The sequence below is a fragment of the Phodopus roborovskii genome, unplaced genomic scaffold, assembly GCF_943737965.1.
Source record: "Phodopus roborovskii unplaced genomic scaffold, PHOROB, whole genome shotgun sequence".
NCBI lineage: Eukaryota > Metazoa > Chordata > Mammalia > Rodentia > Cricetidae > Phodopus > Phodopus roborovskii.
In genome coordinates this window covers 2,829,115-2,852,649 of record NW_026126540.1, presented here as the reverse complement: position 1 = coordinate 2,852,649, position 23,535 = coordinate 2,829,115, and the positions used below count along the sequence as shown (strand labels likewise).

The 23,535-nt window shown below is 42.2% G+C and overlaps 1 protein-coding gene across 1 annotated transcript in view; it reads right to left on the bottom strand.

Moving 5' to 3' along the window:
* The window catches only part of Gfm1 (G elongation factor mitochondrial 1), a 41,415-nt gene extending 20,395 nt beyond the window's left edge, over nucleotides 1–21,020 (bottom strand). The window contains exons 1-11 of the mRNA XM_051199464.1: nucleotides 20,824–21,020; nucleotides 19,346–19,498; nucleotides 17,724–17,856; nucleotides 15,094–15,298; nucleotides 14,318–14,434; nucleotides 12,161–12,311; nucleotides 8,215–8,369; nucleotides 6,654–6,738; nucleotides 3,557–3,694; nucleotides 1,948–2,049; nucleotides 85–141 (exon numbers count right to left, since the gene is read on the bottom strand). Of these exons, the coding sequence (XP_051055421.1) occupies nucleotides 85–141; nucleotides 1,948–2,049; nucleotides 3,557–3,694; nucleotides 6,654–6,738; nucleotides 8,215–8,369; nucleotides 12,161–12,311; nucleotides 14,318–14,434; nucleotides 15,094–15,298; nucleotides 17,724–17,856; nucleotides 19,346–19,498; nucleotides 20,824–20,907 (1,380 nt within the window). The 5' untranslated portion in view covers nucleotides 20,908–21,020. The remainder of the gene's footprint in view (nucleotides 1–84; nucleotides 142–1,947; nucleotides 2,050–3,556; nucleotides 3,695–6,653; nucleotides 6,739–8,214; nucleotides 8,370–12,160; nucleotides 12,312–14,317; nucleotides 14,435–15,093; nucleotides 15,299–17,723; nucleotides 17,857–19,345; nucleotides 19,499–20,823) is intronic.
* Between the last annotated feature and the right edge of the window lie 2,515 nt (nucleotides 21,021–23,535).

Sequence of the window (23,535 nt, the reverse complement as noted above, 5' to 3'; positions counted from 1 at the left end):
GCTCAGTGCTGTTTCCTGCAAGACACCACACACAACATGGAGAACGACAAGCTTAGAGCAATTTGGTGAGGCTTCAACTCCTACCTTGTTAGAAGGCTTCATTGCTACTGAAATGACAGGTTCAGGAACATAAATTGATTCCTTAAAAAAAAAAAATTAGAGAAAACATAAAATAAAAAGCAGTTTTATGACTCAGTGACTAGCGTACTACATTAACAACAAAACAAAGGGCAAACACTAGTCAACATCTTAGGCTGGACAATGAGTCTTCATCTATTTTGTATTAAAGTAAAAATTAAGAATATAACATTAGTAAACAGATACATACATACATACATTTACATGAACTACTATCTTCTCTAATTTATTGACCTAACTATTTAACATAATCACTACAATGACGTCAATTAAATGTTGGCATATGGAACTCTTTTCTTTTTTGTGGGTGTATATGTATGTATGTATGTATGTATGTATGTATGTATGTTTGTTTTTTGTTTTGTTTTGTTTTTTTCGAGACAGGGTTTCTCTGTGGTTTTGGAGGCTGTCCTGGAACTAGCTCTTGTAGACCAGGCTGGTCTCAAACTCACAGAGATCTGCCTGCCTCTGCCTCCTGAGTGCTGGGATTAAAGGCATGGGCCACCACTGCCCAGCTTGTGGGTATATATTCTTATTGCCTGTTCTACATTGCCTGTTGCAATCTTATTATGTTTTACTTATAATAAGGGAAACAAAAGGGGACCCACAGTCTTTATACACACACATCTTCTTTGATCAATGACAGATCTAAGAAGCAGAAACTATTTCCTCATGTTACAAGTCAAGTTACTAAAGGCTTGAAAGGAAAAGAAAGTATTTGGCCAAGGACCATGCAAGCAGAATTGGACAGAAGCAAGGCTAACCAAGACCCACTTCCTTCAGTGTAAAAGTGAACAAATCCCAACAACCAGCCACTTCATAATGCACTGGCAAGCATTTACTTATGTATATAAGTTATGAGTGTTTTGTGGACGTGTTTGTATGTATGTGCACCAAGTTTGTGCAGGTGCCTGGGAAGGGACAGAAAAGAGTGTTGGATCCCCTGCAACTGGAGTTAGGTAGCTGTGTGCCACCATATGGATGCAGGGAACCCAACCTAGTTCCTCTGCAAAATTAGACAGAGCTCTCACCCACTAACTAAATCATCTCTCCAGATCATGACAAGCACTTATATAGGCCTAATTTAAAATATAACATGTCCTTTCTGAGATCTTAAAATTGCAGATTTATAGGTTTTGAATGGTCTTATAATAATCTGTTAAACCCAGAGAATAATTTGTTGCTGTTATTTGTTTGTTTCTTTGTTTGTTTTCAAGGCAGGGTTTCCCTGTATAACAGCCTTGGATTTCCTAGAACACAGTCTGTAGACCAGGCTGGCCTCAAACTCAGAGATTCACCTGCATCTGTCTCCTGAGTGCTGGAATTAAGCACTGCCTGGCACTAAGGCCCCTTCTACGCAAATACATGTTGTTGTCCCCAAGTCTATTCTACATATTACAGTCTGGCCTTATAGTTTCCTAGCTTTCTGAAAGAGGTCATGCTCCAGTCACTGATTTGGTAAGTATAGGGACAATAATTAAAGTGGTTCCCAGAGTGGGCAGCAGACCTCAGGGTGGAAGAGCGGAGCTACATTTTCCAGGTTTGACCTAGTAGAGATTTTCTTCCACATTAAAATGTTGGAAGATTGTGAAATGTTTTTAGTAAGAACAACCAGGTAGGTAAGTAAGCCCACACAAAACACTGATCTAGCTGATATTCAGAGAGCTACCACCAACACAGGTCATGATGAACTCGCCTGTGGCATTCAATGCAAACCTTTGTCATTGTTTTGCTGCAATATAAAACATACTATATAAAAGTACACACTTAAAATTCAAATGATGAGTAGCTTTGCAGTTGGTGGCTTACCATAGAAAGGCCACTGCTATTTTTGTTTGTGAATGTGTCTCCACTTGCACAGTCAATGCCAAATAATGCACAGATGTCTCCAGCATACACTTCCTCAACATCCTAAATAAAGACATAATGCAAATTATACTTGCACATAAAATGAGCCAAGACATAGTATGAAGCAACTGCACTGTAAACACACTGCACATAAGCAATGCAGAAAGTCTTCCTGAATTCTACAATGAGCAAATCCAACACCAACAATCAATCATGCCAAGACATGTCTTCAAATGGTCTTTAAAATGATATCTATCTGAATAGACAAGATTTTACGCTCAGTGGAAAATTCCAGAGCTATGGCTTCTTTAATTAAGTCTGTTTTAAAAGTAGGGGATCCATTCTGCTGCCTCAGGACAGTGAGACCCAGCAGGACGTACATACAAGGGAAACTACAAAGGAAGTTTGGTAAACAAAGGTAGAAGAATGGAAGCCATTGTACTAAAAATATTTTTAATTTCTCACAGATGCGAGCACTACAAAAACACAGGAAAGCTAGAACAAAGCACCGCTGCCTCCAAGCTTCCGAGTTATTGTCCTTTCCTACTCACAGTTCATTCATAATAGCTGTGGGGTGAGTGTCTTTCTTTGATGACACATATTTGCTTGAAGCTGGCAAGAAATATCTGTGACAATTACTAAGCCTTTGGCCTGCCCCCTGCAGCCTAATTTGCAAAGCTATCAAGTTTAGTGACTGCCATTTCATCTTCCAAGAGTCAAAAAGTACATCTTCCAAAAACTTCCTGTTTTTAGTTAAACCAATAGGCTGTCAATACAGAGCTAGACTAGAGAGGAGTGGCTTTACCACTCAGCATTCCTGCCATGGCCTGTCTATAAGGACTCCAAAAGGCTAAGGCATATTCAGAGCCAATTCAAGACAGAAGTCAAAGATCTAGACTTTACCTTGAGAAGTTACAGATCTTCAGGTGGATTCTGGAAGCAATATGGCCCTGCAAGAGTTTGCATTATGTAATCTAGGCTGGCCTTATAATCGTAACTTCGCTTCCTGAACACACGTACCTTCACTGCCAGCATCTTTGTAGCTCTTGAGTCAAGTACTAAGTCCCATGTTGAACAGGGATATAGGTTCTAACACTGAACAGTACATTCACTGCAACCTAATTTCAGAAAGCAAATTCATCAAACTAGGTGGGAAACTGTGTGAATTTATTGCTCATTATCTTCAAGAACTACATTTCTAAATGCGCCTTAATGCTTTTTCTCTCCCCCAACAAGGCCCCTTATGCATTTCAGGCTGGCCTGGTGATTCTGCCCTTGATTCCAGCTGGTATTTTCATTGCTCTGGAGGAAGTACTTGGGCTGAATCCTAGAGTCTCTGAATCCTAGGGTCTCTGAGAAGCAGAGGTACCTTCTAGGGGAATAAACCAAGTTCTTAACATCTGCCAACTTACTTCACCTACAACAAGGTGCTAGCTAGCTCAGTTACCACGCAGCCGAGTCCAGAGGAAGCAGGAAAGCATGTGTTCAAAGGTGATGCTCTGGGGGAGCTCAGGCACGCAGATGGCCACCCGCCTCACCCAGGTGGAGAAGCCAGCAGGGATATACTTGCCTCCATCATGTCGGCATGCATGCGAACTAGCCGCTGTACTCGCACCTTCTTTCCTGTCCTCGTGTTGTAGATGGTGTCACCCTTCTTCAGTTCACCTTGATAATTGCGGACATACGTTAACTGTCCAAAACGGCCTGCCTACAAGTCAAGAGTGCATTTTTAGAAGAACAAATGTCGGAAAGAGAAAGATTCAGCCTCACAGATCAAAACAAATCCCAGCTATATATTAACAATGAAGAAGCGGAACCAGGAAATAAATAGTAATGTTTTATTACAAATTTTAAGCAGCCAATTGCTTTAAAAAAAAAAAAATCAAGTGTTAGCACAAGTTTATATACATAAGTAAAACTAATAATAAAAGGATAAAAGACATTGAAATTTACAAAATAAGAAATACAAAATCAAAGAAACTGCTAGTGGCACCTGCTGCTTTCTCCAAGTTTAGTTCCCAGCTCCCACATTAGGCAGCTTACGCTGCCCGCCCGTACCTCTAGCTCTATGGGATCTCATTTCTCCTTCTGGCCCCTGCAGGCCCCTGCACTCCTTTTGCATACACCCCACACACACACACACACACACACACAGATGCTAATTAAATCTTAAACTAAATCTATTTGTAGTATAAACGTATAGAAAGCAGCCATTTCCTCTAAAGAGAAGCATTTTCTCCACCTTCCCTCCTGGAGAGAAGAGCTGAGCTCATGAGACCAGGAAACTAATAAACCCTGCAACACGCAGAGAGCTCCAAATGTTCTAAGATCACAAGTGCCTCCCTGTGGTTAAGCAGAAACAGTATCTGGGGAAGAGGATGCCTTGGTGCATCTGACTGCCAGCTGGGCAGATTCCTGGGACATGGCTTTTAGGAGGCATCACCATGGGGGGGGGGGGGGAGACAGATTTTGGTGTTAGCCACGTTCCCCTCCCAGTGCTCCTATAGGCTGCCCCAGGAAACTCAATGGCTCACCGAGCTAGACAGACTTAGGAGGACAAATGTGTTTGTCCTCTATCATTGGTGCCCTATCTGGGGGGGAACAGATGCTTGTTTCTTTCCTCTTGAGAAGTCACTTAACAGCCAAACACAAGAACCTCTTTTTAAGGCCTGTAGTAAGAAAGGGAGAGAAAACAGGGAGCAATTTTGTAGGGAAGAAACTGACAAACACTACCTAAGTTGGGTGAGCAAGGTCATCAAAACAGTAAAAAGCTACATGCTTGCTAGGTGTCAAGGATGATATGTTCCTCTGCAGTCATACTCCTACCACCCTTTTACCCCAATCTAATCCTCACAGAAACATCAGGAAACCTCAAATTGAAGACATCCTGGACTAGCACTTCTCAAAAATATCAAGGACATGGGAAGCAAGGAAAAAAAGAATTCTAAGGATGGTTTACAAGAGCTGTCTTAGGCTTCCATTGCTGTGATAAACACCATGGTCAGAAGCAACTTAGGGAGGAAGGGTTTGCTTCCACTTAAAGAGTTCCAGCAGTCCAGCACTGAGGGACATCAGGACAGGAACTCAAGCAGGGCAGGAACCTGGAGGCAGTTGCTGATGCAGAGGCCATGGAGTAGTGCTGCTTTCTTATAGAACCTAGGATCACTGCTCAGGGATGGCACTGCCTATATAACCATCATTCAAGAAAATGCACTACAGGCCAAGCTGGTAAGATTTTCTCAGTTGAAGTTCCCCTTTCCAAAGTGATTCTAGCTTATGTCAAGGTGACATAAAACTAGCTATGACAGGAACTGAAGGAAACAAGATAACATAATCTAATGTGCTTGCTGAATGGATTTCAAAAGGGGAATATAAACAAAATAGCCATAAATATTTGATAATATTAATAGCAAATTAATATTATTCCATTCATTTTATTAATAGTAAATTAATATTATTCCATTCGTTGTAATAATGTTTACTAAGAAGAAATGGATGAATGAATTCTCTGTATAAATCTTTATGATTCTTCTGCAAATCTAAAATATGTTCTTTTAAAATTCACAAATAACTTCCCATGTCAAAAAATAGGTTGGTATCCTGGCTGGAGTGATGGTTTAGCAGCAAAGAGCATTTGCTTCTCTTGCAGAGAATCCAGGTTCAGTTCCCAGCACCCACATGGGAACTCACAACTGTCTGTACCTCCAGCTCTAGAGGATCAACACCTTCTTCAATCTCCATAGGTACTGCACATAAGATGGTACACAGACATACATGCAGTCAGAACACATAAACTAAAAATAAATCAATCATTAAAATAAATAATTTTAAAAGTCTAAATAATATTACATTGTAAAGATACACTGCAATTTACTTACACAAACAGCAATACCTATACATTTACAACTATCTATAGATTTCGGTTTTAAAAACAGAGCTGGGTTGACTCCATTCATAAGTGACTCAGGACAAATTTTTGTTCTAAAAGTTGACCCACTTTTATTTATAATAATGTCTAAAACTTGGATAATTTTAAGTCAATTATGGCATATTTACTTAGTATGCCTTTTTTTGTTTTACTTTTGTTTTTTGAGACAGAATAACCCTGCCTGTCCTGGAACTCTTTATGTAGACGAGGCTGGCTTCAAATTTAGAGACCTGCCTATCTCTGGCTGGCATTAATCCCCATGCTGAGACTAAAGGTATTTGTCACCGCCCCCTAGCTACTTAATATAATTTTAAACCACGATTTAAAATGTTTAAACTAAGCAGGCCATGATGACACACACCTGTAATACTACATCTCAGGAGGCTGTAGCAAGAGGATTGTGAATTTGGGGCCAGCCTGGGCTATATAAAAGACAAAACAATAAATTAAATCTTCCAATAATTTATAGAAACATGGATAATGTCTATAGCTAAATAGAAAAACCAAGGTAAAATTATGCAGAGTACGGTTTCTGTAATACTACATTTTAAAACTGCAAAAAGTTTACTGCATCTAAAAACAAGGAACTACTAACTTACCGTTAAAGGTTCTGGCCATTCTTATGTCTTCTACTTCCCTAAGTATTTCATAAGGACATACAGAGTCATTTTATAATAGAGTTAAGAGCCTAGTAAGAGAAAACTACAGACAACAGTAAATACATTAGATAGCATCTTACCTCCAGCTTAAAAGCCAGGCCCACAAATGGGTGGGAATTGTCTCTTGTGGGGTTCATTAAGATTTTGGTCTTCTCTACTGAGTCACTTTAAATAAAAGAAATATAATGCTGTAAAACATAATACATCTGTATACGTTGTGCACATGTGGTAGTACATACGTGTGTGTATGTATGTATCTGCATGCACGGATGGAGGCCAGGGGATGACTTCAGCTGTCCTGCTCCATCACTCCGTCATGTTCTTCTGAGACAGGGTTTCTCACAGAACCTGCCGTAGGCTGGCAGCCAGCTAGCATGACCCTCCTGTCTCCACACTGTCCCTTCCCACACTACCACAGCTCTATGCAAGCACACTATCAAACATGGCTTCTTACATAGGTCTTCACTTGGGCAGCAAGCACACCTTACCCACTCTTAATATTTCATCCATGCCAATGTGTTCTCATTCATTGGGAAAGTGGCAACAGCTTCTGATTTACAGAGTTTCACTGGAAGGGTTCATTCAATAAGACTTGGGTCCTGCAGGCTTTGTAACTCTATAGATGGAACCAGGGTGGGTTCAAACACCCCAGAGTATGCAAAGTAATATTTATGAAAGCCTTAAAAAAGGTTTCTCTCCTTGTTGTTGCCTTGCATTTTATTTATTTTATTTTATGGGTATATATGTAGAGTGCAGAGGACAACTTCTGTGAGTTGATTCTCTCCTTCCGCCATGTGGCTCATGGGAATCAAACTGAGGTCATGAAGCCTGGTAGCAGACACCTTATCTTATGCTCTATCTCACTGGCCTGAGATTCATTTTTTTTGTTTTTAGTTGAAAAATTCTATAACTAAAAATAAATGATACCAAATGAAAAGAAGTTAATACTATAAAGCTTGAGAGATAATAGAACAAATCATACTTTAAAAAAAAAGATTTATTATGTATACAATGTTCTGCCTGCATACCAGAAGAGGGCATCAGATCATTATATATGGTTGTAAGCCGTCATGTGGTTGCTTGGAATTGAATTTAGGACCTCTGGAAGAGTAGTCCATGCTCTTAACCTGAGAGCCATCTCTCTAGCCCACAAATCATACTTCTAAATCACAAATAATATGGGTACTCATATAGTAAATTGTGGTGAGAGATCCACCCAGCCGCACCTGTGGCACTGACCATGCCCATTTGGGCGTGGTCTCAGGTGTGTAGGTGAGTGTGTGGTATTTGGTCTGAGGTCCAGGACAGGCTTGCTCTCTTGGTTCTGGTCAGGTCACAGAGAGCAGCCTGGGTGTGGATCACTGGAGCAGGACTTGAAGGTCATTGGTTTCTCCTGTGACTTCTCCCCGAATAAAATATATGACCCATAGTTTATCCTCATCCCATCCATCTTAATCTGTACATCATTAGTAAATATTTTCCCATACACCAAAATTGACATCCAACTAAAATTGTGATTTTTGTGAATGAGGAAAGAAAATCATAAGAATAAACAAGAAAGACAGAACCTTAAACCTCTTCATAGTGTCTTAAGTATTAAAGTGTCTTTTTACAAACCAAGGACCAGGTGGCCATACTCACTCCTGATTAAGTATAGCGTAGTTCTGGACTTCAGATGGATTGGGAAGATATTCTAAAACCGCGTCCAAAAGAGGCTGGACTCCTTTGTTCTTCAGAGCACTTCCCAAGAACACAGGAGTGAAGGACTGACTCAGAGTCGCTCTTCGGATTGCCATCTAAGAATATAGAGAAAATGACTCATTTAAGCAAAACAACTTATGCTTCAGGTCTATTATTAACAAACAAAATGAACTGATATTCCAGAGTGCTGGTTCTAGGGAAGACACAAAATAACATCCCAATAACTCAGTCAACGTATTGAAAAACAGGGAGAATATTGCTTTCCTTAGGGCCAAGTAGTGATTTATGGAATGATTACTTTTGATGGCTGTTCCTTTTTATTTGATACTAAAAAAGGCAGGTGCGAGCACATACTCGCGTGCGCGCGCGCGCGCGCGCACACACACACAAAGTTGGGTGTGGTAACATAAACTATTAATCCCAATACTTGGAGGCAGAGGCAGGTGAATCTCTATGAGTATAAAGCCATCCAGTCAAGGTTACATAGTAAGACCCTGCCTCAAAAACAAAACAAAGGAAAGAAAGAATCAAATTTCTGGACTTATCAGAAACATGTTTTAGAACTGGGTAGAGAAATGGTCTTACGGGATAAGGGAGAATTTCTGTAATCCTTTGTGAAAGGTAGTTTAAATTGTCAACTTGACACAGGTCAGAATCACAGGAGGGGTGAACCTCTGAAAATGTCTTTGAAGGATTATTTTAATAACATTAATTGTGGTGGGAAGGCCCACACTGAATGTGGGTGGGTACCATATCACAGACTGGGCCTGGACTTAATGAAGTAGAAAAACTGAATTGCACACCAGCATGCATACACCGATCCACTGCTCATGCCTGAATGGATGCACTATGAGATCCACTGCTCATGCCTGAATGGATGTACTGTGAGATCCACTGCTCTCTGCTTATGAATGGACATACTATAAGCAGCCCTTCCAAGTTCCAGCTGACTTCCAGTAAGAATGAACTGGAACCTGAAATTGTAAGCAAATAAACCAAACCCCTTTGTCCCTTAAACTGCTTTTGTTGTTTTTTGAGACTAGGTCCCATTAGACATTCCCGGCTGGCCTCAAACTCACTGAGATCTGCCTGCCTCTGTTCCCAAGTGCTGTGATAAAAAGCCTGCACCACCAGGCACCGGAGCACACCCATATACTCACGAATGAACACAAAACCTTAAAACAAAACATTCATAGCCACAATTTCTAAATATCACTATAATAAAAGTTGGATAAGAACTGATCACATGAACAGGGATGTAAAAAGGGAGAGATATAGAGTAAGCAATTACTGCTTGAAATTACTTTAAACACTTGCGCTGTTTCTAGGACTCATACATGACTATGAGACAAGCAATTAGGCTACCACAAGTCATTTCATCATAACAGCTTGCCATTTCTCCCTAATATGCAAATAGGGGCATAGTACCATTACAATACTTAGTCTACATCTACAAAACACAGAATCACATGAGGGTGGTAAATAGGGGGAAAGTAAGATAAGTCAAATCCATCCCACAAAACAGTCTAACAAAGTTTCCATTTTCCAAAACTCTCCCTGTTTTGTAACCATCATTTTCACATTTAAAGTTGCCATTTTCCAATACCTCAATAACCATCCAACCACAGCACAGAAGCTAACACGCGTCTATATGACCCGAGGAGATGCAGGACTGCACTCTGCACAGCACAGCCTGCACAGTCCCTGGTACCCGGGAACACAGGTCTCAGGAAGATCCGAATCATTGTGAGAAGGCAATTGTTTGCTCAGCTGATGCTTGGTACAATATGGAGGTATTAAGCACTCTCCTTCAGGAGACCAGAACTTGTGTACATGCTGAGTAGACCCCAACAGTCATCTTCGACACTGAGTTTCTCTCGTTTTCACTTTGTTCGGTTTGGTTTAGATTTTTTTGAGACATGGCCTACCTATGCAGCCTAAGCTGACCTCAAACTTGGGATTTTCCTGTCTCAGTCTCCCAGGGCAGGGGTTACCAGTGTCTACAGCAGACAGCCTGAGCTTCCTTGGTAGATCCACAGGAACTGTCACAACTTTTGCTGGAGGACTAAATTCTGAGATTCCTCTGGAAGCTCACACATGGCCTCCTTCAGACTATCTCTTGTGCCTTTTCCCTTCACTTCGTTTTCTCTCCATGGACTGATCAAAGCTGCAGGTACATCCATGTACTAAATTCTGTGAATCCCAGGGAGTTACTAAACATGGAAAAATCTTAAAAATTTGAAACATTTTAATAACAAGACATACATACACACATCCCTTTCTATTGTGGTTTCCAATATACAATACTTGACTATCTAGGGCTAGACCTATATGATCTACGTGTATTTCCTACCCATCGGGGCTAAACTTGTAACTCTTTTAAGAACATCGAAGAACTCACATTACAAGACAGGGTCCCAGTTTACACTTCAAAGAAAACCAGGAAGGCACCTCAGCCACCATAGGGTCCTTTCTTGTTTTTGATTTATTGAATTTACATTTAAATATAACATCTTACATACAATAATTACCTATCTGATCTCTGCCAGGCATACCAAGTTTTTAAAAAGATTAATATCTTTTTAAAAATATATTAAAATGTACCATTTTAACAATCTAGAGCATATAGCTCAACCACATTCTGTCCATACAGCTCTCATCATTATTCACCTTCAAAACTTTTATATTCTCCAATTAAAACAATAATCCCCCCAAATAAAGGCTCTCTCTAACTCATGCAATCACTACTTACTTTTGTTTTTGAGACAGGGTATTCACAACACAGACTGGGCTACTCACTGTGTAGCCCAAGGTGACCTTGAACTAGTAGGAACTGTCCTGTCTCATCCTTTCAAGTGCTGGGATTACAGGCCCATGCCTCCACACTCAGCTCCGGGTTCTACTTTCTATGAATCTGACTATTCTTGGTATACCATATACATGAAACCATAAAATAACTACCTTAGAAACTTGGCATATTTCACTAGAATGTCTTCATAGTTCATTTATGTTGTCACATTCCTCAGAAATTTTTGGATATGAAAATTATTTATATGTGTAAACAGCATAATTCATACACATACAATCAATTCATTTTAATGGACATTCATTCCAGGATCATCTCTACTTCTTGACTGAGATGGTTAGTGCTTCCGTCGATGCTGGGCACACCTGCACTAGCTGGGACACCTCCTTCTCAGAATGAGCCTCCAGGGAGAGGCTTGCTGCCCCGCTGTCTTCCAGGGTGTTTGTCATGTTTCCGCCAGGAAGGCACAAGGGTTTGAGCGCTGCACATCCCCATCAATACATGTGGGTTCTTTAGGATTTTTGCTGGTTGGTTGGTTGGTCTTATACGATTCAGTTTAATGGTATGAATGGTATCTCACTGTGGCTTTGATTTGCATTTTTTCCAACAATAGGAGTAAACAGTATCACAATGATTAATACTGGAGAACATCTTTTCATGTACTGACACTTGAATATCTTTGGCGAAATGCTGATTCAAAAGTCTCTGGCAAGAATCTTCATTTTTATGAAAGTCAATTATATTAATTTTTAAAATCAGATTTTATTAATAAAACCCATTAATAAAAGAACCATGTCCCCTGCCTCCACATCAACCTCCTTTGCATTATATAAGAATTGAGGAGCTGGGAAGATGGCACTCTGGTTAAGAGCACTGGCTGCTCTTGCAAAGGACCAGGGTTCAATTCTAAGCACCCACAATCTAAGCACCATTCACTATCACCTGCAAGTCCAGTTCCAGGGAATACAATGCCCTCTTCTGGCCTCCATAGGAACTGCATGCATGCAAAAACAAAAATAAAAAATACCTACACCCATTTTTAAAAAATGTTTTTTAAAAATCTATTTTGAGACTACTTGCCTTTAAATCAGAAATAGAGGGGACTTTTTCTTCCAGGAACAGCTCACCAAGTTGCTCATCTGAATTAGCAACACATTCAATAAGTTCCTGCCGGTGGTCAGCTGCTGCAGCCCTCAGTTCTGCAGGAATCTCACCATATCGAACGGTCTGACTAAAAAAAAAAAAAAAAAAAAAAAAAGAATGCTTTACTGTAGTAACTCTAGGAATGTTCAGTCAAACATAAACATCCAAGGCATCTTAACAGCTAAGGTGTTTTGTTGCTGTTCTGACAAAAGCTCTGAGGTATATCAGCACTCCAACAGCAAATACGTCAACTGCTTCTTCACAATTCAGAAGAAAAAGTGGGCAAAACCACTTACACAGACCAAGTCATTTGCTCAAGAATGTACCAGCAGGATAACTAAACTCAAGTAGTATCCTTGATGTTATAAGGCATCATGTCCTATTCTTCTGAATATCAAGTTTTTCAGAATGATAGATACATGATGAAAAATAAAATCCTACCCATTTTAATACCAACTGGCTTGTTTTATTCCAGAGATTAAAATGAGACATAGAACATGAGGTCAAAACAATGACTTGGGAACCGAGTGTGGTGGCACATGCCTTTGGTCCCAGTACTCAGGAGGCAGAGGCAGTCTGATCTCTGCAAGTTTGAGAACAGCGTGGCCTATATGACAAGTTCCAGGCCAGCCAGGAGAGACCCTGTCTCAAAAAGAACACAAGCAGAATTCTGCCTCAGAGCCCACCACACCCCATCAAGACAGGGGGCAGTGGTTCAGAACAGACAACAGTCTTCAGTATCTTAAAGAATTCAGCCTTTAAGTTGGGCGGTGGTGGTGCACACCTTTAGTCCCAGCATTCGGGAGGCAGAGGCAGGTGGATCTCTGTGAATTCAAGGCCAGCCTGGTCTACAAGAGCTAGTTCCAGGACAGCCTCCAAAGCAATACAGAGAAATCCTGTCTCGAAAAACAAACAAACAAACAAACAAACAAACAAAAGAATTCAGCCTTCAAATCTTAGTTCCCTTGTTAACATAGTTTTCAAAAACTTAGGCTTCAAACAGGTTAGCTTGAAAGTTAGCTGACACTGACTTGGCTTGTTTAAACCAGCTTTCTCATTTAAAGTGCAGATATTAGAAACGTCTCATGGTAATAGCAGAAGTTTCATGTTGCTGTAATTCAGGTATTAAATACATGGTGTTTTCTTCTCTTTGCCTTTTTTCCAGTTAGACAGCAGTAAAAATAGTCCTATAGTCTATTCTGAACTACTGCCACCTGTCTTGATGGAGTGGGGTGGAATGGGGTAGGGTGGACTGAGGCAGAATCTTGCCTATGTAGCCAAAGCTGGCCTAAGCTTGCTACTGACTCAGCTCCTAAGCGCTAGGCTGATAGGCTTGTACCATAGATCTGGCTTTCCATTTTAGAAAAAATAGCCTGAAATACTTTAAGAGTGATGTTAAATACCAAGTGTGTTATAACTTTCAGTTATTACAGGTTGGTGTATTTTATTACTTTCCTTTTCAATCCCTAGGCTAGCAGTTCCCAACCTGTAGGGTCATATATCAAATATCCTGCACATCAGATATTTATGTTATGACTCATAATAGTAGCAAAATTACACTTATGAAATACCAGTAAAACAGTTTATCATTGGGGGGGGGGTCACCACAACCTCAGGAACTGTATGAAAGGGTGGAGAACCATGGCTCTAGATGAGTCAAGAACTGAACTGCTGATAAGGTTGAAGAATACATTATGCTTTGTCAGTTTCTTACTCCAAATTGTAATCCCAGCACTTGCGAAGCTGAGGCAGGACAATGAGTTGAAGCCTAGCCTGTGCTCTCTCATCTGAGCTACATTCCCAGCCCAACACAGTAAGCCTAAGCTAAGTCTGAGCTAAGCAGAAATACCTCCCCCAAACAGGAGTAGGGGCTCAAGCATGGACAATGTAATGTGAAATGAGTGTATTCCAAAGAAGTGACTTAATACTCTCTCTAGAATGAATACTAAAAGCAGTTAATTCTAAGTCATTAACCTTAAAGAATGACATTCAGACACATTTCAAAAGGATCATTAGTCTATGTTTAACTTATATCTTCTTTTTCTTTGATTTTTTTTTAAATATAAGATTTTTGTAGTATATTTTAGCACTTACCCAAAGTCTCCATCAAAGTATATAGCTCGTTCCTCAATGAGGTCTATAATACCCTTAAAATCACCCTCCAAACCAATGGGTAACTGAACAAATGCTGCATTGTGATTTAGTTTGGATCTGAAAAAAAAAAAAAAAAAATTTGTTTGACTCTTCTCTCAAAATTATTCTGAAATGACAAAAGGCAAAAAACAAAAAAGGAATGGCAGACATCAGATTACTGAGCAGGATGCTAGCAGTAGGTAAAGAGAGAAGTAAAGTAAAGTACCTGCAACAGTAAACGCAGGAGCTAAAAAGAAAAAAGAGCCTCACCCCATCCCACCCCAACAATAAAGAACCCAAAATAACCTTTATCCCAGACTCCTTGAATATGCTCACCCAGAGCAGAAAAAGGACAGAAAAACCAACAGCCAGGAAATTAAAGACGGCAGGATAGCAGCCTAGTTCTCATTCTTAAATCAAGAGACAGGAAGACAGCCATTCAATCATTTGGAGAGTGAGTTCCCAGAGGAAAACATCAGCCCACTACTGCCCATGTGCACTGAACAAACCACAGTCACCAGGAGGGGCGCCACCTTGAGAAGAGATACATTCTGGTGGCACCATTCAGTGTAAGCTAAGGCCCCATGTGTAACCACAGACAGAGAGCTAAGAGGACATGACTAGTATTTGCACACATTTTAGAAACAAGGAAAAAAAAATTAGGATACAACTGAATAACTGAATTGTCATGACCATAAGGTGTGCTGTCTATATCAGCACTCTGGAGGCTCAGTTACCTCATCTGTTGAAGTGCCCTGGCTGGGTTGGAGCCCAATCGGTCCAGCTTATTAATGAAGGTTAAAAACGGAACGTTGTAGCGCTTCATCTGACGATTGACAGTCATGGTCTGGCACTGTACTCCACCGACAGCACAGAGAACAAGGATCGCACCATCCAACACTCGAAGGGCCCTTTCCACTTCTATGGTGAAGTCCACATGGCCTAAATGAGGGTTTTAAAGAACAGTCTGAATACTTAATATACAAACTATTTGTCCTTGTTAGGTTTCCTGTTGCTGTGATAAAACACTAAGCAAAAACAATCTGAGAGTAAAGGGTTTACCTGGCATACAGGTTATAGCCCACCATCTGGGGAAGCCAAGGTAGAAACTCAAGGCAGGAACAGAGGCTGAGACCATAACCCCCCAAATCACCTGTGTGTGTGTGGGGGGGGTGACCTCCGCCCAGGGGGCTGGGCTTTCCTACCCAGTAGAAATTAAGAAATGCTCCCACATGTAGTGACATACACACACACACACACCACACCCCACATGTAGCAGGTGCAGCCCTGATTGGTTAAAAGGAAAAGGAGGGGGGGGGCTCAGAGGCCCCTTTCGGGTTGTAGAGAGCATCTGGGTGGCAGAGTTGGCATCGCTGGAGCAGGACAGTCACTTGTTTTGTGTAAGTCCTTTCTCTGAACTCTACCTTAATTATACTGGTCTAGTGAATCTTGATCTCCACGAATCACCCACAGAATTTTCCAAAGGCAATCTGACAGTTATTTCTGTAAAGAAGTCTTTGTTCCCACCTGACTCTAACTTGTGTCAACATGAAAAAAAAAAAAAAAAAAAAAAAAAAAAAACCAACCAACTGATCTCTTGTCAACCTAGCACATGAATACAAACTTAAAAGTCTTAGTCTTTCAAAGCAGCATGTCTTTTAATAGTCTAAAGACTCTCTGAAATAGCCATTATCTCCTAACTGTGGGTTCTGTGAAGTAAAAACACAAGTTACATACTTTCTTACTCTGAGAGGGAAGAGTTAGCACACAGGCACAATCAAATCCGAGCAAAACCAAACAAACTTCAAGAGGGTAAAAGTCCCCAAGGGCTTGGGCAGCTCCACTTATCCGGCTGTACCATCCACAGCAGACGCAGATTTTCTCCTAGGTTCAGGCTGGCTCAATCCACAGCTGCCATTTGTCCCTGCAGTCATCCTGCAGTACTGGCATCTCCAAAATGCTGGGGCCTCCACTGAAACTGGACAGCACCCCACCAAAGCCTCTCCTCTCTTCAGGGATAACCCTATCACATGATGTCAAGCCTCAACCTCTCCTCATGACCCTGTCAATCCTGGGTCTTCTACTGCACCTAGGGCTGCACTCACACCAATGGCCTCTCACAGAGCCAAGCTTCAGCTGTCTCCAAGACCCCTTCATGCTGTCAAAACCAGCTCTACCTGGATGACTCTTACATATCAGCAACTTCAGTGCCAACATGACATGAAATCTTGGTCCTCCCTGGACCACAGCTTTTGTGTATTGAGCCTGGGAAATACTACCAGAAGATTTCACCTCAGCATGCTAAGCTCTCACTTCCTGCTGACCAGCATGGATTGTCTCAGAGCAAAAGTTTTACTTCAGTCATATGTCTTAATCACAACTGAGTCCTCAGCCCTCTTATTTTTAGTTCAAAATATCACATAAGTGGTCCTGATGCAGCTTTTGTTTCCCTCTGGAACCTCACAAGCCACACCTCATCGACTTCTTTTTCAGCATTCCTACTTTCTAAGCACCCACAATAGCCCATTAAGTTCTAAGCACGCAATGGCTTTCTCAGCTTCAAGTTCCAAAGTCCTTCCATAATCCTCTCTGAAACAACAGGTCAGGTCTATCACAGCAGTAACCACAACCTGTCCCAAGATCTGTATTAGTCACTGACCCCTCCCACCCCACTTCTTTGTTTTTTTGATAAAACACCATGACCAAAAGAGCAGCCTAGGGAGGAAAGGGTTTATTTGGTTGCAGTTCACCATGAGGGAAACCATGCAGAAACTCAGAGCAGGAACCTGGATACAGAAACTAAAGCAGAGAATGCGGAGGCTGTATACTGGCTTGGTTAGCACATGTGAGGAGGGGGTTGGGGGCTGTGCCCAGTGGGTTCGGCCCTCTATCACTCAGCAATTGATAAAAGGCCCCACTGACATGTCCAGAAGCAATCTAATGGCAGCATTTTATCTTCCTATTGATTCTAGCTTGTGTCAAGTTGACAAAAAAAAAAAAAAAAAAAAAAAAAAAAACAAAAACTAACCTAACCGGGCACAGCATAATTAAAAGTTTTTAATCTATGCTCATTACACCCACTTATAAATTGTAATGCAGACTCCTCATGTCACTAATTTTATACACCAGCATCAGGTTCAAGGCTCAATAGGATTACTTCTAAAGAATATTAGGGGAATGCTAGAATGTGCTGAAGGCAACTTACTTGTGTTATTTTTCAAAGAGGCCACATACAGATGAATCCCAAATCTGACAGGAATTCAGTTTTGTACTTTTAAAAGGTGATACTTGAAGATGGATTGTGTCACAGAAGAAAAAACTGCATATACTTTTGCCTAGTGGAAGTAGGAAAGAGAGGGCCGCTTACCAGGGGTGTCTATAATGTTGATATTGATATCTTTCCACATGGTATAGGTGGCTGCAGACTGGATAGTGATTCCTCTCTGTCTCTCTAGTTCCATTGAATCCATGACAGCACCAACTCCATCTTTACCTTTCACCTGAACATGAGACAAAAATTCAGAGTTTTCTTTTATCCCCAGAAATCCTTACTGAAATGGAAACAGACAAGGAAGCTAACATACACAACGGTTAGGTAAGCCCGGTACTTTAACCGTATCATTTCACAAACTGATGACCGACTCCGTGTCTCAGCTACAGCGCTAGCATTTTCTCTTCAGCAGCTGCCGAGTATCTGGGGCAATCAGCTCCAGTTCCCCTCCAGACTGCGGTCTGCTGGCTTTGCACAGTCTATGAATCCAGACTCAGGAAGCAGGACCTATCAGCTCTGTCCCACGTGGATTCTGAGGCACTAAAGGTTAGGGCCCAGCTTTTAAAGTGTATGCTTTAGCAGGTGATCTTCACCTGAAGAATAGCTTACTGGAGGGTTAAGTCACTCTATGGTATGGTAGTATCTTTAAAATGTCAACATTTTAATTTTTTTTTTTTCTGATGGGTTTTTATTATAGCTTATATTCAACGATGTGCCTGAAGGAGTCTGTGCCTGCAGAGACTGCTGGACCAATCAGATTTCACTACGATACAGACTGGAATTTGTAGGTTCAGAAGTCAGTTACCTTGTTTTGGGCTAGTTTTAATCTTCTGGAACAGCCAGCCATTCCTTACCCCACTCTGTATCTGCCCTAACACCCTGTGATAATAAATAAAACCCCACAGAAGCTACTACCTTAGCAGGACACTAGCGTCTGCTGATCCTGAAGATCAGCCAGGTGATGTTACCAGGGCCAGGTGATGGTGGTGCATACCTTTAATCCCAAGACTCAGGAGGCACAGGCAGGTAGATTTCAGTGAGTTTGTGGCCAGTATGGCCTACAAAGTGAGTTCCAGGACAGCCAGGACTGCTACACAGAGAAACCCTGCCTTGAAAAACGATTAAAAAATAATAATAAAAGAATGTTCTCAGAGAGCATCTTGGGCCTATAGAACAGTTACCCATACTTTACCACTTTACCATGGCTGCCTCTCTGGGGTACCCACCAATGCACTTTAAACTTGCCTTGATATACAGCTTTCTTTGTTCTATATAACTAAAACATTATGAGACTATTTCCATATCGGAACATGGAATTCAAGGTAAATTAAATCTGTGGTCCTGGGCCATGGTCACTCAGAATGGCTCTAGAGTAAACTTGTATGTCCTTTAAGATGAGAGCTATGTTTTTTAAATGTCAACAGCACCCTTTCACTCCCCATTTAACTTTATAAACAAGTATCCTTCCTTAATTGGTTAAGGCTATTATAACAGCTGTGTAAGAGTCCATAACACTGACTCAACATTTACTCAGGGTACTCTCTTTTAGGGAGATTATTCACAGTAACATAAGGCCAGCTTGACCTCCCCTCTTTGTACATCTGACTTTGGCCAACAAAACTCTATGACCCAGTTTTTGTGACCCTTATACAATTGTAACTACAAAACAATAACAATTAAGTTCTTAATCACTCTGGAACCAACCACTGGCCACACACCTCATGCATCGTGGCAATCCTGCCAGTGTAGTATAGCACCCTCTCTGTTAATGTCGTCTTCCCAGAATCGATGTGAGCTGAGATTCCAATATTTCGTATTTTTTCATTAGGAATTATTCCTGATGAACACCATCTGTAGGCCTTCCAATCTGCCTGAAAAACAACAGTTTTTAAAGCTCAATTTAACATACCTTTCATAAGGGATCATAGTAAAAATGGGAACTATGGATTTTTTTTCTCAATCTCAATGCAAAGGGTATTATATATAGAACCCTGGAATTAATTCTCAATAATACTCAAAAGTAAAGGCAGGACAGACACTATTGCTAAAGGTTAGTTTTAAACTCTTTAGATCTGTTTATTTTGTGTGTTTTGCTTGCATGTCTTTCTGTGGAGGAGGTCAGAAGAGGGTCCTGGGTCCCCTGGAACTGGAGTTATAAACCATTCTGAGCAGACATGTGAAAACTGGGAATTGAACTCTTTCTTTGGAAGAGAAGTCATGCAAAGGTCAAAAGGACAATTTGAAGGAGTCCGATCAGGCCCCCCCAACATGTGAGTCTTAAGACTAATTAATACTCAAGTTGTCATGGTTGACAACTGCCCTTACATCTGAGCCCATCTTGTCTTCTCCAGACCATAGTTTTAAAATCAGAACGACATCTCTCAAGAACTTTAGTAAGAAATACAAGTTTTAAGTTAAATTGTACCTTGGGGTTTCTGTCTTCCCCCTTCCTGTGGTTCACAGCTAGCAAGGGTATATGAGAACATACACGTCTACACAATTAACTGCCCAAGATAACCCTAGGTTCATATGCAAGAAACAGTTAAGTATCCCCCCCCCTTCCCTGTTGCAGTAGCTCCTGCTAACTTTACATCGGGGACAGGGGACGTATTTGTTGAATCAAAACAAAACTGACACTCAAATGCTTTGGAATTCAAATGCTTCCCTCTGGGAAGAGGGAAACTGACAACATGGAAAAGCAAACAGTTGACAAGTGTTTGGATGATTAAGCCACAGGGACAGAGGACAGCAAAACAAACGAGGGCTCCATGAACAGGTAAAGCACCCCATCTACCAGTGGCTGCCCTGCCTGGAGTACCTCATTCCAAAGGCTTACAAAGTTTAATTTACACACCTAAGTGGGAAACATGACCTGAGCAGAGCACCGGGAAGCTGAGCGCCAATCTAAGAACACAGCACCTGCTCAGAGCATCTAACCATAATCAACAGTCAGAAGAACACTGGAAATGAGTCAGAAGTCCGGGGCTCGAGCCCTGGGGCCACTACTTCTCATCTGACTTCCACTCGGGCACTTCTCTCTAAGGTAGAGCACACCCATCAAGAAGCAGGGGACCCCAGCACAGGGCTGCAATTCTCAAGGCTGGGCTGGCGTGCAGACACCCAGGGACTTGCAGGGCTCCCAACAGCGCCGCTGAAGATCCCGGGTAAGGGAAAGGGGGTCGCCGGGCACCAGTACCTGCTTCCCCTGCCAGCCCAGAACGGCAGGGACCCGAGGGAGGGGCCCACGCCCCAGGGCCGTGGCGACCCGCAGCAGCCGCATGGCAATCCTGGACCACCCACTTCTAGGGCTCCGGCTCTGCTCTGCTGTGCTCTGCCCAGCACCGGCAGGAGAGCGGGAAGTGCTCAAAGTCACGCCGGCAGCCCGGGCCGCAGAGCACTTCCGGGAGGAAGGTCAGGAGAGCCGCCAGAGGAAGAGGCGCCTCGAGAGGCTCTCCCGGTGCAGCACGCTCTCTCCTGGTGAGGAGGAGAAAGTGCGCTTGGTGCAGTGGAGGTAGTCTGGTCCCTTTGTCGCTAAAGGGAAAAAAATAAAATAGAAGTGGTCGCTGTATAAAAACTGCGCCGGGCGTGGTGGCGCGCGACTTTAACCACTTGTCGGAAGGAGAGCTAGGCGAATCTCTGTGCGTTCCAGACTAGCCTGATCTACGGAGAGTTCCAAGCCAGACAAGACTAGACAGTGAGACCCTTAAAAAAAAAAAAAAAAGAAAGAAAGAAAGAAGAAAGAAAAAAGAAAAAGCAGGACATTTTAAATATGATTGTTTAACCAGCATAACAATGAAGATAATGCTTATCACAATTTAGGTGGAAGAAGTACACAATCTGCCTTAGTGCTGCAGCTGGTGATGGGTTGTGTCAGGTCCCCAACCTGCTGCAGGTGTCAAGGGATGAGGAGAGGGTACCATCTTCCCCTCACCAGTGTCACCCCATGGCTGACAAAAGGGTGTGACCTGCTCTCCCATTCTCATTCCCTAAGGGCCGTCTCACTCATGCCCCTGTTGGAAGGATTCAGGCATTATGCTGGCCTGCCCCTGTCACCTGGCAGAATGCAAGCAGGCAGTTCTCTGGTCAGCCCAGGATTCCATGAGTACTAGTCTGCAGGCAGGTGTAAAGGACACCTTTAAAAGTCAGACCCCTGCTCATTTACATTCTCTTTTACTTTCTCTTTTGCTCTTTCTCTTCTCCCCTCTCTTCTGTTCTCATGTCTCTATGTCTCTTCCCTTCCCCCTCACTCCCCCTTCTAAATAAACTCATTTAAGCTCTATCTGCCTGGCCTGTTATTCCCTCCCGCCTGGGTCACCCTCACCTGCTATGGAACCTGCTATGCTCTCCCAAGTGGTCCCTTATCTTGGGACCCCCACTCGGGACCACCACCCCCCTTTCTCCAATAACTGTAACAAAAGAACTCAGCCTGTGAACAGGATCAGCTTTATTGTGCTGTGCAGGTGAGGTGTAAGACTCTCTCTCCTGGGTGCTTTAGCCCCAGTTTTCCCTAGTGTTGCAGCCACTGAGGGGCAGGGCTAATCGTGTACAGCCCTGTCCTCTTGACCTTTCATGATACAGGAGCCTCAGACATCAACACAGCCTGGCTGTATCAGGGCCTTGAACGCCGACATGGACCCCAGCAGCAGCCCAAGCCCAGATGTCACCATGGTCCTGGCCCAGAAATCACCTCAGCCCACACCTCATTACTTTCACCTCTTCAGGTGTGCCTCTGTCCACAGGAAATGAAACATTCTCTCTTCTACACAATTGCTCACCATAATAGTGCTCCTGTCTGCAGGGCACCAACAGCAAGGTACCAGATGGGCCCATTTTTTCTACTTAGAGCCCTGGACGGTTTGCCTCCTCCATGTGCGTCTTCATGGCTCTGGGCAGGAACATGCTTCCTCCATCTTAAAATTCTTTTCTGTGGCCAGGTTAAGGTTTTACCTGAGTCCAGGTCCGAATCTTTCCTAAAATTAACTGTTCAAAAGTGGAACACTTACCCACTTTTGCTAATGAAGCAAAAACTTGTGCAGCTACTCTGGAAATCACTGTGGTGATTTCTCAGGAAGATAGGAATTGATCTACCTCATGATCCAGCTACATCATGTTATGACCAAATTCTGAACCCCCAAAATCACCAAGAGACCCATTCGGATGCAAAGCAAAGAGTCTTGTTATTAAGGAATTAACTATTAACTCGGGCCTTTAGTTTGTCCATCACAGCCATCACAGGTGAAATGAGAAGGACCCCTAGGGGCCAAGAGGTGGGGAATTTATTGGACAGAACAAGAGGGGTGTGTCTAGGGCTACACAACAGTCTCAGGATTGTTGCACTTCTGGGCTTGGGCAACATATCCTGTGTTGATCTGTCAACTGATTGTTATGGCCTGTAGGCCCTCACAAGGGCGGTTGCTATGCTCTGAACAGCACTGTTCCACCACTTTTAAAGTGCCATAAAGAATGTCCAAAGCCTGCCAGCTGATTGGTTCCTTGTCACATGGAGGGTATCTGACCTCCTAGTGGCTGGGAGGAGGGGCTAGGTCAGGCAAACACCTGTTGCTGAGTCTTTTATTCAGCCTATCATGGCTGCTAACAGGGGTCTGGGTGAGGGTCTGGTCCCTTCAATCATTCTTGGGCATATATCGAAAGGATGCTAAATCTACCACAGACACACTTACTCATCCATGTTCATTGCTGCTCTAGTCTAACAGTCAGAAACTGGAAACCCTTTACCAATTTACTAGATATCCCTTACCTGAAGTGTGGTAAAGAGAACGTGGTATGTTTACATAATGTAGGAATGTTCAGTCTTTTAAAAAGTGAAATCATGAAATTCACAGGTAAATCATCCTGAGATGTTGGGAGCCATTTTGCCAAGTTTCAGATTATCATATAAATGCTTATT